The sequence below is a fragment of the Podarcis pityusensis genome, assembly GCF_964106645.2.
Source record: "Podarcis pityusensis genome assembly, chromosome: 11".
Taxonomy (NCBI): Eukaryota; Metazoa; Chordata; class Lepidosauria; order Squamata; family Lacertidae; genus Podarcis; species Podarcis pityusensis.
In genome coordinates, this window is record NC_138036.1 from 41,260,105 (window position 1) to 41,277,884 (window position 17,780).

Here is a 17,780-nt window from a genome sequence, read left to right on the forward strand (position 1 = left end):
GTCTTTCATATCAGTAACATAAAAAATATGCAGTTTTCCATTCTGGTGGCTGCAGGGGACTTTATGTGCCAGTGCAGCAACCATGCTGTGCTTATGTGTCAGATTTCAACATCTCTCTCTCTCTCTCTTTCATGAAACAACACATGCACATGCAGTGCTGATAGATCCTGCCTTATTAAGCCCACTATGGCTAAACAGGCAATAGTTTTAAGATTTTAAATATGTGGGTATCTCTTTTTTTTAAGTCCAAAGTAGTGCTAATGAAGGATTCTGCAAATACTGACATTCACTCTATAATGCCATCTCGGTGATAACCAGCATATATTTCTATATTATCTCAACAGTGAATCCACTGAAATGAATCGTGCTTATGTTTACATGTTATTAGCCTCACAAAATACTGCAATGTTGCCATTTTAGTACTGACAGAATTCTCCATATTCACAAAACAAATGGCAAACTTAAAGGCTTGGACCAAGAAACTAGACAAAGGATATGGCTGCAAGTTGGTAATTTATAAAACTCAAAAACGTTTGAGGAACGAAATGTGAACAATTGTTTTGGTGATTATTTATTATGAACAGCATATATTATGCATCTTTTGGGAATTGTAAAGAAATAATGGGTTCATTATGCCAATGGAAAGGGCCTTCTGTTCTTGGAAGATCCAATTGTGGATCTAACTCCTGCAAGACAAAATAAATTCCCCCTTCCCCCTACAAAATCCAACACCTTTTCTAACACTGTTCAATAGGGCACGGGTGTGGGAAGGTATATGCAAAAGACACCTTCCCCTTCTGCAGCTGCTCCCAACCCCAGTGGGAGATGCCACCCTATGGGAAATCTGGATCCAAGGCAGAACGAATATTTCTGAATCTGAAGGCAATTCCATTTTTCAACGTGAGCCAACCTTCAACCATTGCTTGAGTCCTATACAAATCAGTAAACAATGCAACCCAAACATATACTTAATTATGTTCGCAAAATAAGCTGACCTGGAATGAGAAAACTAGATAATTGATATATTGACGATTACTCTCTTGTTCAATATTCCTCTGCCTCTAAGGAAACAGCTCGCCACCAAATGTTACAACACACTCCAATAATTGGAATAATAAGACAAACCCAAAGCAAAGTATAAGATGTTAAAAGCAAAACCATCGTATTATTTTGTATAGTATATGGTATAAAGTAGCAGTACTTCTGTGACAGAATAGAGGCCAAGGATTCCATCCAAATTTGCATGTGTGAAATTGTACTTTAATATTCACTGTACTCTAGCATATTAATTGCTATTCATATATTTAAAAATTAAAATGTTGTTTCCCTCATGATAGGAAATAGGAATAAAGGGGAAATTTACCGAGTATGCAGAAATTATGTCCAATGTTAAACTAAAGCCAGTTTTACTTGTTAAAAATATATGTATTCAAACAAAAAGCTAACTAGACGATGAAAACAGCATATTAAACACAGAACAAGATGACTTTGAATTAATATGCAGCGCTAAAGCTATGCTATAGCATTTCAGTACTGTTTCAGCAAACTCAAAGGCAAAATAGAGACCTCATACATATACTGTATTGTATAATTCAGAACACCAAACATCTAATGTTTTCGTCTATGTAGTCTTTCCATTCCCCATTTCACTACTCATAAGAGCTGAATAGAATAGAGCCATCCAAAATGGAGGTTTCAAAAAGAGCTTGATGCGAACTGAATCAAATTGGAGAGTAAAAACTAGCCTTGGAAATGGCATCAGCAGTTTGGCAACAGAGCTCCTTGCCTAAGAATTGTGTGTGCGCGCACAGGCATGAACACAAATGCACAAATTGGAAATCTGTGGGATTGGTCATATAATACAAGATGCATAGAGGAGTTACTCAATATCTGTTCCTTCTAGACTGATGATAAATTGCCTAGCAGGATTTTATACGGCTCTCTGTTAAGAGCCATGAGCTACAGGACAACTTGCTTTTTGTCCCACAGTTTCCCCGTCATAAACTGCCCCCTCGCTTGCCCTGATCCAGTCCAGATCCTCAAACTTCTCTTTAAACTTCCAAGCTCATTATTTTATTTTTTAAAAAGAGGTTTGGTGATTACATGCAAGAGCAAGTCAAAGTGAAGTTGGGGAGGGGTAGCTGCAGGTACACCCTAGCAGTATTTTCTCTTTCATCAACTCTTGCACTTAATTCCCCAATCAATGTATGCTTTTAACTCAGGAATCGATATAGGCAGCAATTGAACTGGGTACATACAAGTCACCCACAGGATCTCCACTTATTAGTGTAGTTTTAATAATTGTTGTACAGTTATTTATTCCTGAACACTTCTTTCATTCACTGCATTTTTCAGAAAGATACTGGATTCCCCCCCCCCCACCCAATAACTTATGGAAGACAAAGGCTCTTCAGTCAGAAGATAAAACACCAGCAGGTTTCTACTTCAAATTTAGACTCTGACCTTTTAGTAAGGTTTAAGAACAAAAATTAGACTTAAATTTTATTTTCCGCTGGAATGACAAATAAGAATTTGACAGTACATTTCCATCAGTCAACCGTCAACTATATCAATGATGCTCTTTGGCAACACAGAAAGAAGACATTGTAATGTGTCTTTATGATTAGTGCTGTAATAGTCACTGTAAAAGGAGAATGGTATTTATTTTATTTTCAAGTAGGTCATACTCAGAGTAAACCCACCAAAATCAATCGATTTCCGTTTATCTATTCCGAGTATGACTTATTTGAACATCACACATTAGTTCTCATTTTTTTGCTTTTGAGGGGACGAAAGTATGAGTACTTACTTATTCTCTAGTTGATTATATTACAATGTATACAAAGCTCATCCAGTGCTATTCAGATGTTGGAAGATGAACAATGTGAAATACTATTTTTGTGTATGATGATGGGTATTACACTCGAGTTATATTTCAACAGTTGTAATATCACTAGAAAGTGGTTTTAAAAATATTTCTCTTTTAAACTCAGCATCTAATTTCTCAATGACTACACATTTAAACAGAAATGGAAGAGAAATGTATACAAAAGGAAATTGTTCTCAAAAGTAAATACATCACTGTCAACCTCTGAAAAATTAGGTTAAAACAATTCCAGAAGTTGAATAAATATATGTCGAATAGCTAACATATAAGGAACTGTTTATTTGGCATTTTAATACAATCTAATAAAAATAAGTAGTAATATGAGCTGAATTTATCATCTTGGATAGTCATAAGTATCTCTAAGTACTGTTCCCGCCTAGTAATAAGAGAATCGCCCCACAATCTATTCTTGTATAGGTTTTATAATACTAATACTACTAATAATAATGATAAAAGTTCCAATACTTTAGCAATGTAATGCATTTTATATTGAGTCATATTTTAACAACCAACAGAGGCCCATAGTTTCATAAACATTAGACACTTACTGATGACAGCAAGATACAAAATAATGAGAGAACAGCTGTCAATTTAGGATCCCAGTCAATAAATAAAAGTCATGATGCAGCCAAGGCGAAGCACTCAAGTCCTGTTGATTACAATGGTAAATATTCAAACACTAGCTTTTCTACTGAAACAGAGCTATGAAAATCACTGGGATTTAGGCTGCAATCTTATACTCACAATGAGTAAGCTTCATTGAACTCAATGGGGCTTACTTTGGGGTAGACCAGAATGGGAATGTGATGTTCAGTATTTAACTTTTGTTGAACTGTGCCTATTCAGTTTGTAAACAAACAAAAAGCATACCTGAAATCCAAGTTAACAAATATTCCTATAAAAGGTTTGGGTCTTAAGAAACGAGAATACTTTGTCAATTTATATTAGAAGCATTATTGCTTATTTTATTTTTCAGTTCAGTATCTCTCTAACATTACATTTCCCCTTACAACAGTGTCCTTGTATGTAACCATGTCTCATCTTTAAGTCATCAAAAGCAAAAAGATCAGGATTCCTGATGGACTCACTGCATTCATTTGTTTTCTCATCCCAGCATAATCTGGAATATTGAGGGAAAGGACAGAAAGGAGCATATTTGCCTGCCTGCCCCTCACATTAGATTAGGCTGTTGTGTCCAACACAATGACATATCACCATTAAGAATTTGCTTGCTTCCTTGCAAAAGAATAAAATGGGAAAATAATTAGGCAGGTGATATTTTTTCATCCCTCAAGTCAATACCATCTCCTTTAAAAAGGAAGGCGCATATAGCTATGGCTCACTGGATAGGTTTCCAAGTGAGACGCTGAACTGTATGGGGAGTCCATTTTAAAATACCAAAGGCCTTTCAGGGCCACAATTTTCAGGGTAACACAGTCAAGTAAACCGCATTCAACGACCTACTGAATGCTTTTTCTTTGCACTTTTAATCACAAGAAATTCGCTGACTTTGAGATAGCAGTCCCTCCAGATTGTAGCTGCCAATAAAATTAGCATTTGAAATATTAATATTCCTTATACATAAATAGACTTTCTTAAGAAACTAACACTGCAACCCTATATATCTACTTCAAATAGAGACTGCAATCCCTACAACACTTAAGATAGTGGAACTTTAGAGGAAATATTCGTAGGTTCATACCACACAAAGTTAGGTCTTCCCATTTACCCACAAAGACATTTCCCCCCCATACAATAGTATTAATAGTACACAGAGAAATGATGTAGGATTTGGAAATAAAACCACAAGCGTCAAGAATAAAATAAAGTAGACCCCCTCTGCAAACCACTGGGCTGAATATTTCTGAGAAACTGCCAAATGCAGTTAAAACTGAAAGCTTTCAACAGCAATAGCATCTCTGAAAGCTAACCTACTTTAAGGCCTGAGTTACACAGTGAAGGAATTAAGTGCAAGGTTCAACTTAAGAATGCACTTAAATTCATTAATTTCAGTGAGACTTGTATCAGGAAAAAACTCGTATCAGATGTTTGCAAGTCAGATCAAGCCCTCTTCATTGCAACAAAATCTACAGTGTTTTGAAGACGATACATGGCGCATTTTACACTTATGCATTTTACACTTATCCTTCACAACAACTCTGATAAAGCAATATTTGTGGCAACCAGTCTTAGTGTATCTGATGATTTGATTTTATAACTGTCTAACTCAGAAGTAAACCCCATTAAGTTTAACAGAACTTACTTCCAAGTGTTCATGGGATTGGAGCCCAAGACTATAATCATACACACATTATACTCTACTGAATACAGTTGGATTTACTTCTGTGTAAATATGCATAGGACTGCACTGTCCATTAGATAAGCGCCATTTGGCAAAATATTATATTTCTCAAAATGCATAATTAAAAGTGTACTTTTTTTACTCATGCTTGCACATGCACCAGTGTGGAAATATAATTAGTTTTTATTTATAGGTATACAAATATTCCTAGGTTTAACGCATGTTTGACTTTAACGTAATTACTTATATAAGCAAGCAGTGTTAACTAGCTTTTGTACATTATGCAGCCTGATATAATCTAGATATTGCAAATGGGGAAACAGTTGTGCAAAACACAGCACTAGGGATCATGAACCATCTGCAATGTCTGCTTGACACACTAAGTATTTGAAGGATAAAGCCCTAAAACAGAAAATTATTTCTTTATGTAATTTTCGGGAAACATAATACTCATTTGCTTCAGAAGCCTATACTTCACCTCTCAAAGCTGCCCAATCATTGTACAAGGGTTCCAAACAGCATTCAGCTGTTCTGCATACAATTCTTCAATGTACATGTTTTAGCCATAAATATAGCTATAACATCTGTCGTCCATATATAGTCATTTATAGTCACAAAGCTATGTACATCATAGTTTTTAGGACAACTTGCCAAATACTTCCTAAAGTAAAATCACCCAACCGTTTTAGAAATGGCTTACAATTACTGTCCTGATTAACCGCTACTATTAACTGATATTAGTTACAATTGTATGTATTCAATTAACTTACATTAGAAAGGAAAACTAGGTACCGTTATTCCAAGATCTGCTTCTCTTTCATGATGAAGAGTTTTACTAAAATATCCAAATACTACTGAAAAAATTATGTCCATCCTTCATATGTATACGCTGACCATATAAAAACTTAAGTGTACCAACTTCTGAACCATATTGAGGCCCATATATATAGCAAAATGGCTTCTTACTGAAAGTACTTAGTGGTTAAGTCATTTACTGTTCATCTGTTTAATTTGAAGTCTTTTCTCTGATGCTATATATGATGCTTGGATTATATAAAATCTAAATAAATGAGCTTTTTGGGAATATACATGAAACTTCAGAAATTACGCACAAAATATTAAGTGTTCTTTTACGGAAATATTTTGCACTTGAATTACTTCTCAAAAGTTTTTGTGGTTTTCCAAATTTGAAGTACAATACATTAAAAAAACAGTATTTTGTTTGTCAAGTGATAGCCATCATCTATCACTCTGCAATTTTTAAGAGTTGCCCAGTTTATTAATTTAAAAACTCATTCTTGTAACCTGTGATGGCATCTTTTAAAAAATAATACCATTATGGGTGCAGTACTTCTTTTCGTTAACTGTGAATTATAAAAATACATGGCAAGTTCTCTTAACTTTTAATATCTTATGAAGCAAGGTTTTTCAGGTTCAGCAGAGCAAACAGCGAACATAAAGCATGCAGATATGTTAACAATTCCAGAAAAGAAAAGAAACTAATTATATTGCGTTAATTATGAGCTTATAGTGACTGTGAAAGAGCCTTATAGTTTAAAACACTTTCAATAGTACAGTGTTCTAAGCCCTTAGTTTCAGGAATTTATTCCCACATCAACCTTTACCAAGTTCTATAACTCATTACTCCTCTGCTATTTTTTTATCTCCTCTCTTACACACCATTTTATTGGCACAAAAGTTATCATTTAAATGGGCGTTATCCATGTTCACTGGTTTAAACGCTCTAGTTTTGACCCCAATGTTCCATGGATTATTTATAGTGAAGTATTGTACCTACATCACATCTTTAATTAATACCATAACAGGCAGAGAAGCAAACATTTAATAGCATGCTTTGATTTTCGCAAAAGAGCAACATGTGCAAGTCATTTGGTCAAATTCAAAGCAGCAAACATTTCCGTTTCACAACTACAGTAGGCGAATTTGGTTTATTATTTCACCATCTTCAACAAATACACTTCATTTTTTAACTTTTATTCTAAGATGGGACAATCACCCTTAAGAAGAGACATATTGGGAGGGAAAGCTTTCTGCCTGTTGTAACAGTTGACCAGTTTTACTTGTGGCTGCAGTTTTCTCTTTGATATGATGGGAGAGAGGTGGCAGGTTTTGATAACACAACTGTTAATAACTGTCACCAAGAAAATTAAGTAGCAGGAACAGCATTAATTGTCACACACACCACCGCATTAATGTTTGTTTTGCTTGAAGTACCCCACACAAAATTAACACGCCAAACTGTCTACTGAACTCAAGGTACTTAACAAGCAGTTTTTAACTTTGGCACCATATATTCTGAGGCCATTCTCACATACAGAGTAAAACAGACTTTGGCAGGCACCACAGATCTATAAAAAAACATGACCTGCGACAAAAATCAATGTGCTAATCTCAATTCAAGCAGCCAAATCAGCAGCATAGCACAAAGATAACATAAAATAAAATGACCAGAAACTCACTTGAAGTAGCAAGATAGGTTTAGAAGACCTAAGAAAAATTACTTGTCCACTTTAACAATGCAACCCCCTCTCCAACAAAAAAACAACAACTTCTGAAGTACTGAGGTGCCTTATTCATACTGGGGCAGCACTGGGAAAAGATTGTAATTTCTGCTACTGAAAAGGGGGAGATGTGAGCAGCTCAGCAAAACTTCCTAATTCAAAGAAGATCCATCCATGCAATCTTGATGGGAGAGTTTAGAAACAATAACAAAATAGGTTTTATTTGCACTTACTATATTTATCGAAATGCAAAAGGAACACAGTGAAAGATTGTTTTTACACAATCTTAACTGGATACCTTGTCCTAAATTAGTTTTATTATTAAACATGTCTCCCATAAGAGAACATCCTCTCTCAAGCTCTCAGTATCATCTCCTGATGATGCTAACTCTCTGCATAAAGCAGTCTAGATTCACAGCAGATTTCCTCTGCATTGTGAGAGCATCACCGACCACTGGACTTGAATTTGCTCTGACAGCTTGAGACGCCCTTTTCCATGAGAAACCTGCAAGTCTAGGGATCATCTGGCTGCACTGAAACATTTAAAACTTGGGGGATATCATTACTCAATTAACCCAAGTCAGCTTAAAAGTAAGATTCATGTACTCTTACCCCAGGCAAAGAGATGGAAAGAAGAGTAACTGGAAAGCAAGGGAAGTACTTCTCCTTTACTGACTCTAACCCTGACACAGAACAGGTGCCACATGTGGCTACAGGCAACCACAATCCACAAAAACTAAGTCTAACGAAAACAGAACCACTCTGGCAAAAGTCGTAAGACGCTGAACAAGTTTGAGGTTCTCCCTGTAGACACTTGCAAAAAAAAAAAAAAAAGTTCGCTAGAGTAAAAGGATTAGAATTTCTCTGTTCTGTTAAAAAAAGATCTACCAAAAAAACAACAACCCCTGGTAGCAAGGTACTAAGGGAAACACACACACATATATCACAGGCACACACTTCCTGGGTGTATGAGTTCACCTATTTGCTCTCAGGAGTGATTCACTACAAGTTAAGAGATGCGTGCCTAAGATAAGAGGCGCATTCCTTAGGAACGATCAACAGCCAAGGATTGGAAATCAGCTGCGCTGATGCAACCCAGAAATAACAAGGCGCAGGGCGATGCCTCCGAAACTACAGAGCAGGGAGGAAAAGTTTGTCCCCTTCTTCCAAGCAAGGGTTTCCCCCGCTGGAGGATGCCCAACGGCTGGTGCTTCCAAGGGAAAAGGCAGCCCATCATCTCCTTCCCTTCCTACATCCGATCCTCGAGCGGCCGCTGCCCCGGGTAGCCCGGCCTCCCTGAGAAGCATCGGCGGGGGCTCGGCCTGAGAGCCGCCTTCGCCCTCCTTACCTGGGGTTGGTGCTGTTCCAGTAGACGGCGTAGCGGTCGGCCACCGTCTTGGAGCTGGGATCCTGGCAGAAGACGCACATCCAGAGCACCAGAAAGAGCAGCGTCAACATCTCCACGTGCAACATCACTCCCGGCCAACGAGACACACACAGACACGGCGGCAGCAGCACAAGGGGGGAATCGGGGGGTGGGGAGAGACAGACAAGGCGCTCCTTACTCAAAAGACAGACGGCGACAAGGAGGAGAAAACGAGGGAGGAAGGAGACAAAGCCACACCGGAGTCACAAGACACCAAAAAAACACACACAAAGAGAAGGGCGAGGGGCCGCCAGGAGATTCCCCCGCGGGGGGAAAAGCCTGCGCCGCGGAAGGATCCTCAGGGAGTCTGCGCGCCCCGGCCGGGGGAGCTGGGCAGCAGCAGCAGCAGCAGACGGAGGCTGAGGCGGCGGCAGGAGCTCCTTCAAGGCGGCGAGTCCTGTGGCGAGCCCAGGGCGAGACATGCACCGGCCCGGCCCCCGTCCAGCGCCCACGATGGGCGGCCCCGCGGGCCAAGCCTCCTTTGGCCGGAGGGGTTTCCTTTCGCCCGCCCTCGCGCTTCTTTCCCTCTCTCCTCGCTCTCTCTCTGAGGCGCCTTTCTTCTCCTCCTCCTTCCCGCCTTTTGGCGCGAGGGGCTCTGAAGGGCTCGCTCCGAGGCCGGCTGAGGAGAAGCGGGCAGGAAATCCTCGGAGGAAACGGGGCGGCGGGGGGGGGGGAGAGAGAGAGAGAATGAAGAGGAGTGAGGAGAAGTCCACTTCTGAGGCGCCTCTCGCTCGCTGGAGTTGGGGAGTTGAGGCGCCTCGCTCGCCTTCCCGTCTCTTTTTCCCCCCTCTAACTGGGTGACGGACGACCAACAAGCGAGAGGAATCCACAAGACCCGGAGGGGGCGGAATGCCGCGCAGGAGTTGGCTAATCCTCAGGATAGGTCAGCGCCGAATCGCCTCAGGAGCGGCTTCCCTCGTTGGGTTGGAAGGGAGGGGGGCGGCTGAGGGAGAAGGGAAGAGAGCGCGCGCGCCCCTCGCCAACTCCGCCGCTGTTGCTTCGCGGTGCAGGCGCCTCGTCTGTCGGAAGGCAGGAGCTGCTGCTGCCTGAGCCCTCTCCTCACCCCTCCAGGCGAGGCGAGGCGGCGGCGGCGGCGGTCTCGCTTCCTTTCAGCTTCGCCAAGTGTCTCGGGGAGCCGGGCAAGGTCCAAGTCGCCCCTCGAACGTCAACTTTGCAGAAGAGAAGAGGAGGCGGGAAGAGAAGGAAGAAGCCTCCCTCGCCGACGACTACATTCGGGCGGGAGGCACCTTCGGGGTCTGGCCCGGCAGCAGGCAGCTGCTCTCAGCCGTCTGCAGCAGCAGCGCCAAGAGAAGCGGGCAAATGTCTCTCTCGCGACTCCGGCGAGCGAAGGAAGCAGAACTCGAACGCAGAAGCAGCAGGGATCGGAAAACGCAACGAGGATTGGAGAAGCAGAAGTCAACAGACTGCCAGAGAGGAGGGGGGGAGAGAGAGAGAATTTACGAGGGGGGGAAACATATTTAAATAGTCACGCCCCCTTTCTTTCTTTTTTGCAACGACCGGCTTCTTCCTCGCGTGTAAATCCGGCGGCGGCGGCGGCAGCCTAGGCAAAGCGGGGTTGGCGGTGCCTGCGCGCAACAGACAGCTGCATCGATGCCTACACGGGATGTGTCCGGAGAGAGAGATATATACACATCCACATGCGTCTGGGTGTCAGGAGACGAATCTGGAGAGAGAGCGAGCCTCCGTTGGTGGAGGTGCGGGGGTGCGCGCCCGCGCGCGCACGGAAGAGGCGCAGTCGGCTAGCTGGGAGCAAAGGCGCTGCTGCTGCTGCTCGATCATGTGGGATTTTTTTTGCATGCAGTTTACTTGCGAGGTTGGCGGGGGGGGGGTGAGTGAGCCGGAGCAGCCAGTCACGGCCCAGGCTGCTGTTTGCTTACAGATGCCTTCTTCCCCGGCGTTCTCTCCAAAGCGATTGGGTTCCGTGCCTCGGAAAGGGGCGTGGCCTCTCCCCGGCGCCCCGCCCCCGCGTTCCAAAGAGACGACACCCCGCGCAAGCCCCGCCTTCTGCAAAACCTGACTAATTGAATTACAAGGAGTGGTTCCCTCGGTGCCGCAGGTAACCGTTTCCGCGCGGGAGACGGCGCAGGATCGTACTGGGGGAGAGAGATCTTTTCCTTGCCTGCGAGATCGGGGGAGCGAGTGGTTACGAAAGGCGCCTCCCCAGTTCCAGTGGACGGGGTTGCGGCATCAGCTGCTGGAGGGAGGGTGGATGGTTGCGAGATCAGGGGGGAATCTAGCCACAGGCTGCAAGTCTAATCTCGCACACGGTGTATAATCAACATTTTGAAAGTTTAGCAGTCTGGAAAACAGACTTCGGAGCTGCTTTGTTCCGCTTTTAATCCTCTCTCTCCCCCCCCCCCCACCAATGCTTTTCTGCGCCGCTGAATGACGGGTCGGCGGTGCGGCTTTAAATTAGTTTATTTAAGGGGCTTATAAGCGAGAGATGGGGTTGCCCTGCTTGGGTAGCGCAACTGAAAGCAAGATCAACGCAGCCGGAGAGACCTCTCTGCTAAGTATTTAGCTGAATGCGGCAAAGGGATTCACCTGAAAACCTCTTTTCCCCCCTCTCACATTTATTTGGATCGAGAGAAGTAGAAGCCAGGGGTCCTTCTGGAGCTATTTTTCATTCTTAAAAGGGCATTCACCTCGCCCTCCGCCAGCAGCTGCCCTGCTTACGCTGCGCTACCGGGAAACTAGCCCAGGTGACCTTCCTCCAGAAGGCAAACGAAAGGGCTGTTTACACACGAATCAGCCTTCGCACCAAACCACACCCTGCTGATGTCCATTTGAGGGGTGATCGCCAGTGGCGATCCATGAACAGGTAGTTCCGAGGAAGGCGCGCCATTGAGCCCCCTTTGAGTTAACCTTTCATCCTCCTAAAACTGAAAAAGTGCGGGGGAGGGACGAGAGAAGGGGGGGGGACTTTGGAAGAGAGACGCACATTCTGGTGTCCGGAATCTTTGAGGTTGAGGTTGCCTTCCTTCCTTTGAAACGGCTGGCTTTTAATTTGAGGCGAAATGTTTTCCAAGCATGATGTGGCTGTATCTGCTGTGGTTTCTTCAGCAGATGAACAAAAAAGAAAAAAAACCCCAAGCATCATCATACTCTCTCGTCTTTCATCCGCTTGGCTCCCTACTCTGCTTTCTCTGGGCTTTTCAGTCGTTTGAAAGTGCCCAGACTCCCTCTAGTGGCAGATTTTAAGGCCGCACTTTTTCCTGCTGGGCATTTCTTAATTCAAACCTACAGGAATTTTCGCGACGCTCACAAAAATCACTTCCGTTTAAATCTGTCTGAAGGCTCGGGCTGGGAATCCAAAAAGTTCTTCTCATTCCTGCTTCATCCACTCACCCTCAAACGGTGCAAACAAAAAATATCCCAGGACCACCATGTCTATGCATTTTGTGTTTGCCCTTAATTGCTCCTGGAAAAAATAAAGAAGAAATTTATGTTTCCCTATCATTAAGAAAACTTTTTTGAATTAGGTATAAGCACTACATAGATGTCTGTCTGTGGAAGCATCTCCATTGCTATCACGATAGTTGCATGCTGTGGTGTCAGCAGTTAGGAGGGAGATGGGAACTAAGTATCAAAATAGGTTGCATTATTAGTTCCAAAATATTACTGGCAATGATCATTTCCCTTTTAGGAGTACCTCCTAAAACGTAGCCACAATAATGTCCTGTGCCCACTGCGCCTTTTCTCATAAGAACACAACAGTTAACCTTCACAGTTGCACCACAACAACCACTTTCAACATTATATAACAGACACTGCCTGTTTTAAACAGATTGAAGGCAGTCCAAGGCCAAACTGTAGATCCAAACACTACAACAGAACTTAGCTACAAAGACAATAGTTGATAGTGCACAAGGGCATTTAGTTGCATGTTAAGAAGTGTTTTCCTTTTTTTCATCAATGGGATTGAATCCAAGTTTTGAATGCATGTGCCATGGGGCAAAAATACTGTTAACAGTATTTCGGGGGAGGGCTCAAAGTTCTTGTAATCATTCTGGATTTAAAGCAGGGGGAGTGTGACTCTGGTGTAATATTCTGTCATTGTTGCTTGTTCTTGCTGTTCTTTCATTACATACAAACACATGCCCTGCATATATAAAATGATCAAACAAATAATAAAGTAATGTTTCAGTTTTCACTAACAGGTGTTAAAGTGAGAAAACGGACTGCAAGAAAAGTGTCCCGGGTCTATTTTACACTTGTCACTGAATAATGTACAGGTACAGTACAGACAGAATAACTATGGATCAAGTAAGCTTGACGTCTTTCATTTCTTTAAAGAAAAAGTCAATAGTTATTAACGGGACTATTGGATTAGCAAATGTCATAACAAAAGCAATTCATGTGGGTGTATTGACTAAAACATCCAATCCAATGTCAGCTCATCTGATCATAGAATTGTAGAGTTGGGTGTCCCCTCCCTTGGTGACATTAAACAATTATTGATGTCAAAGTTATAGACTATTTGTGCATGCCAATAAACACCTCTGACCTTGGTCTGTAATTAATGGAATCAAAAGATCCATGAAGAAGTGGGTTTTTTAAATTTCCAGGATTCACATCCGTTACGTAATTTGAACTATGCAACCAAATATAACCCAATAGTCATAAGTCTTTCCCCAAAATGCTTATCATCATCATCAGGGAATGTTAACAAATGTTCTGATTCTGTATAAAGCATTAAAAAGAAGAAGAAGCTTGAGACTGGTTATTGCCAGGGAATTTCAGGAATGACACTGAGAATACCTTTAAGTCTGGAATGCATCACCTTTGGCTTGCTAATGGATAATAGAATGCATGTTATATATAGCCAATATAAATTCTGAATAATAAATACAAGTGATACCTTATAGTGAGCCAGACCACTGGTTCATTTAGTCCCCATAATCTACACCGACTGGCAAAGGTTTTTGCAGGATCTCAGGCATGGGATGTTTTCAGTTCCTTTTTACTAGAAATGCCAGAGATCGAAGCTTTGCTGTGTGCCTCACAGGGATGCGTACTTTGTGTTTTACCCTGAGTTACTGGTCTTTACCAAACAAAAGTAAGCAAAACTACATGACCTAAGCCACTGAGCCAGCTTCCAAAAGGCCAGTTTTAAGGACTATTTCAATTAACAAATGTCAGGATGAGAATTGATTCATAGATCTTTTTTTATGTAGCAGTCACTGCGAATTGACATTTAGAGAGAATTCCACATGTGTCCTGTGAATGTCCTGACATGTTTTGAGACAAAAGATTACTATTACCCAGAAATTCACTGAGCCAGAAGCTGGAAAGTTCCTGTTTCATGTTAGTGCATACCCCAGACGTGCCATGTACCAACATGTCTAAAAAAGTAAACGTAGAATTGATTTCAACTCTTAAAGAACTGCGAAGTGCATCTCTCTTGATGGAGACTTCCAAAAACAGACATACACAAGCTTTAAGAATGGGTGGGGAGAATATTCTCTTTCCAAAATCAGTTTGATCATTTTTTGTGCACTGACTGGGCCATTAGTCATTCCTATTATTATTATTATTATTATTATTAGCATTTTCAAAAACAGGAACATATTTAACCCCCCTCCCCTCCCCTCCCCCTGTCCCACTTACAACTTCGTACCAAATACAGCATGTATACATATACCATATGACTTCCCTTCCACACTGTTCCTAGTGCCTTTGCTTTTCTACTACTCTGCGTAATCCACATAAAAAAAGGTGTGGTTTAGCCATTCCTTTCCACTCCAAGAAGCTGAATATTGCGACAAAGTTTTCTAACCTCTTTTTGCTACATAATATGGCAACACTCGGTGGGCGAGAGAGAGGTGCCCTTTCTGGGTTCTTTTCACTAAGGACCTTAGAGGACCAGGCGACTTTTCTCCTTTGGTTTGACTTCAACCTACTTAAAAGCACCGTAAGTACCACTGCCATTAAGTCATATTACTTGGAGGCAAACCCAAACTTTTAGCTATACTTAGGAAGAACCAATACAGAAAGTCTAACAATTATTCCTTTGAGATTGTGGGTATTTACATTCTTTCGAGCTGTTGTAAATGCTTTAGCAGTATATAAATACTTTTTTATAAACAAAATGAATAAACTGTTAATGGAATATTTTAAACCACAATAAAATATAGGTGGTGTTTCATGAAGGGCCAGTGCATATTTTTAATGCTTACAAGCCTACAAAAGTCTGCGAGTTTTTATATATTGATCCATTTTTTTTATCTCAGTCCATAATATTTTTTTGACAATGGTTGTGTATGTTAGATGGATCATACCCATCATCTTAACATTTTATATTTAATGCTACCATTCATTTTAAAATATAGCTTCAGAAGCTTAGTTTTTTTACTTTTCAGATTTTAACGGATAGTGTGGTTCAAAATACATGTTTTAAAGCTTTGTTGAAAAACATTAGTGAAGGTTTCTTTTAAACAGCTGTTTATGATTATTAATTTTGATAGCTCTATATACATTTGAAATGGCTGTTTTTATGGCCTTAAAGATATGGGGACAGCCAGTGTCTGAAAACCTGTTTTGAGTCCCTAAAGCTGTTGCTAAAGAAGGCCTTTAGAAAACAGCTTGAGAGCCAAGGTTTGAAAATTAATTGTTACATGGCATGGTTAATAGTTATAAATCCTCCCTCCTTTTATTTTTAATACATTGTACTTATAGCTTGTAATTAAAGAACAAAACATGTTTAAAAGTATTTAGCAAAAACGCTTTGGGCTAAACATTACAAGAGCTTTCTTTGTAGCATGCTCGTGGGCGGATTGCAGACTGCAAATATTAGTGAGTCAAAAGTTTTTATTTCATTAATTACCTTTTTTTGCGCAATGTAGTCCTATACTGAAATGAAAGGCTGGAGGAGATTGGCTTCTGAAGATCTTGTGTCCCTAGAATTCAGTCTGAGTCAGTTTGAACTTCAGGAGGAGGAATTAAGGACAGGGACAAGAGAACAGAGCCTGCCTGTAGCTCCTTGGTGTGTACCTGGGAGGAAAAGCATGGTAATTGGACACTAAGGTCCAAGGATCACACAACTGGTCATCTGAACAACTATGATGTGCAGCAAAATGACTTCAGCATTGCTCTTAACCAAGCTATCTTGTGAACCAGTATGTGACTGAAGCTGTGTGATACCTCCTTGCCTCTAGCTATTGCCTCTTAATAATGTTATATCTTTTTCTTCTTGACATGCAACAACGGCAGTCTGCCACCACTACTACAGCTGAGACATGTGTAATATATAAATCATAAATCCATTTCCAAGGGAACCTCCAGAAGGCATCGCTTGGTACAGCTGCTATCTTCTAGTGTTTCCTCGTCTCCTGGCATCTTTAAAAATTCTGGTCAATGGAAGAACCACTTGGCCTGGTCAGAGGGCCAAGTTTCCTGGATGTTGACAACATAGATGTGCATTGTTAGCTGACACTTATAAATAAGCTTCAAGATTAACTCCTTGTTGGACACAGGACATGAGCCCAGTTTCAAGCCATGCATGCATGTTGCCAAGCCTAGAAGGCTTGCCACCTCATCACATTTATTTGGCAGACCACTTTATTGTGAATTTTAGTGGGGGGCTAGAGGTTCCCAGGACGCGGGCGGCACTGTGGGTTAAACCACAGAGCCTAGGACTTGCCGATCAGAAGGTCGGCGGTTCAAATCCCTGCGATGGGGTGAGCTCCCGTTGCTCGGTCCCTGCTCCTGCCAACCTAGCAGTTCAAAAGCATGTCAAAATGCAAGTAGATAAATAGGTACTGCTCTGGCGGGAAGGTAAACGGCATTTCCGTGTGCTGCTCTGGTTCGCCAAAAGCGGCTTAGTCATGCTGGCCACATGACCCGGAAGCTGCACGCCGGCTCCCTCGGCCAATAAAGTGAGATGAGCACCGCAACCCCAGAGTCGGCCACGACTGGACCTAATGGTCAGAGGTCCCCTTTACCTTTGCCTAGAGGTTCCCAAAGGCATTAGTACAGTGGACGCTCGGGTTGCGAACGTGATCCGTGTGGGAGGCACATTCGCAACCCTCTGTGCACGCAATTCTGTGCTTCTACACATGTGCAAAGCACGATTTAGTGTTTTTGCACATGCGCGAGTGCCGAAACCCGGAAGTAACCCGTTCCGGTACTTCCGGGTTTTGGTGTGTCTGTAACCCGAAAAAATGCAGCCTGAAGCATCTGTAACCCGAGGTATAACTGTATAATAATATACAGTATAATAACTCATCCATAAGGAAATAAAGCTTAATATACACCAATAACACATTTTCCTACCCACACCTCTGCAGTTCACCAAACCTCAGTTTACTATATTGTCCTGATTCATGCTCAGCATTTCTGACTCAGAGATGTAGGACTTGTTAGGGGCTAGAGCTCTCATTATCCCTACATAGGTTGGAGCCAGTGGTAGGTGAAGTCCAACAATATCTGAAGAGCCGCAGGTTCCCGATTCTTAGTCTAACTATACATAGGCCTCAATTTTTCCAGACACTGCATTGCCACTTAAACTCAAGAAAGCAGTTAGAGGAAGAAAAAGAGCTGGCCAAGCCAAAAGTTATTTTTCAACGGAGGCAGAATATCTGCAGATTTGAAGTTCTCTCCGTGAGTTTCATTGGTGGTGGA

General features: G+C 41.8%; 1 protein-coding gene across 2 annotated transcripts in view; it reads right to left on the reverse strand.

Moving 5' to 3' along the window:
• Positions 1 to 9,233, reverse strand: part of EFNA5 (ephrin A5) — a 219,093-nt gene extending 209,860 nt beyond the window's left edge. For both annotated transcript variants that reach the window (XM_080973197.1, XM_080973195.1), the window contains exon 1: positions 9,060 to 9,233. In XM_080973197.1, coding sequence (XP_080829323.1) covers positions 9,060 to 9,184 — 125 coding nt within the window. In that variant the 5' untranslated portion in view covers positions 9,185 to 9,233. The remainder of the gene's footprint in view (positions 1 to 9,059) is intronic.
• Positions 9,234 to 17,780: the final 8,547 nt, after the last annotated feature.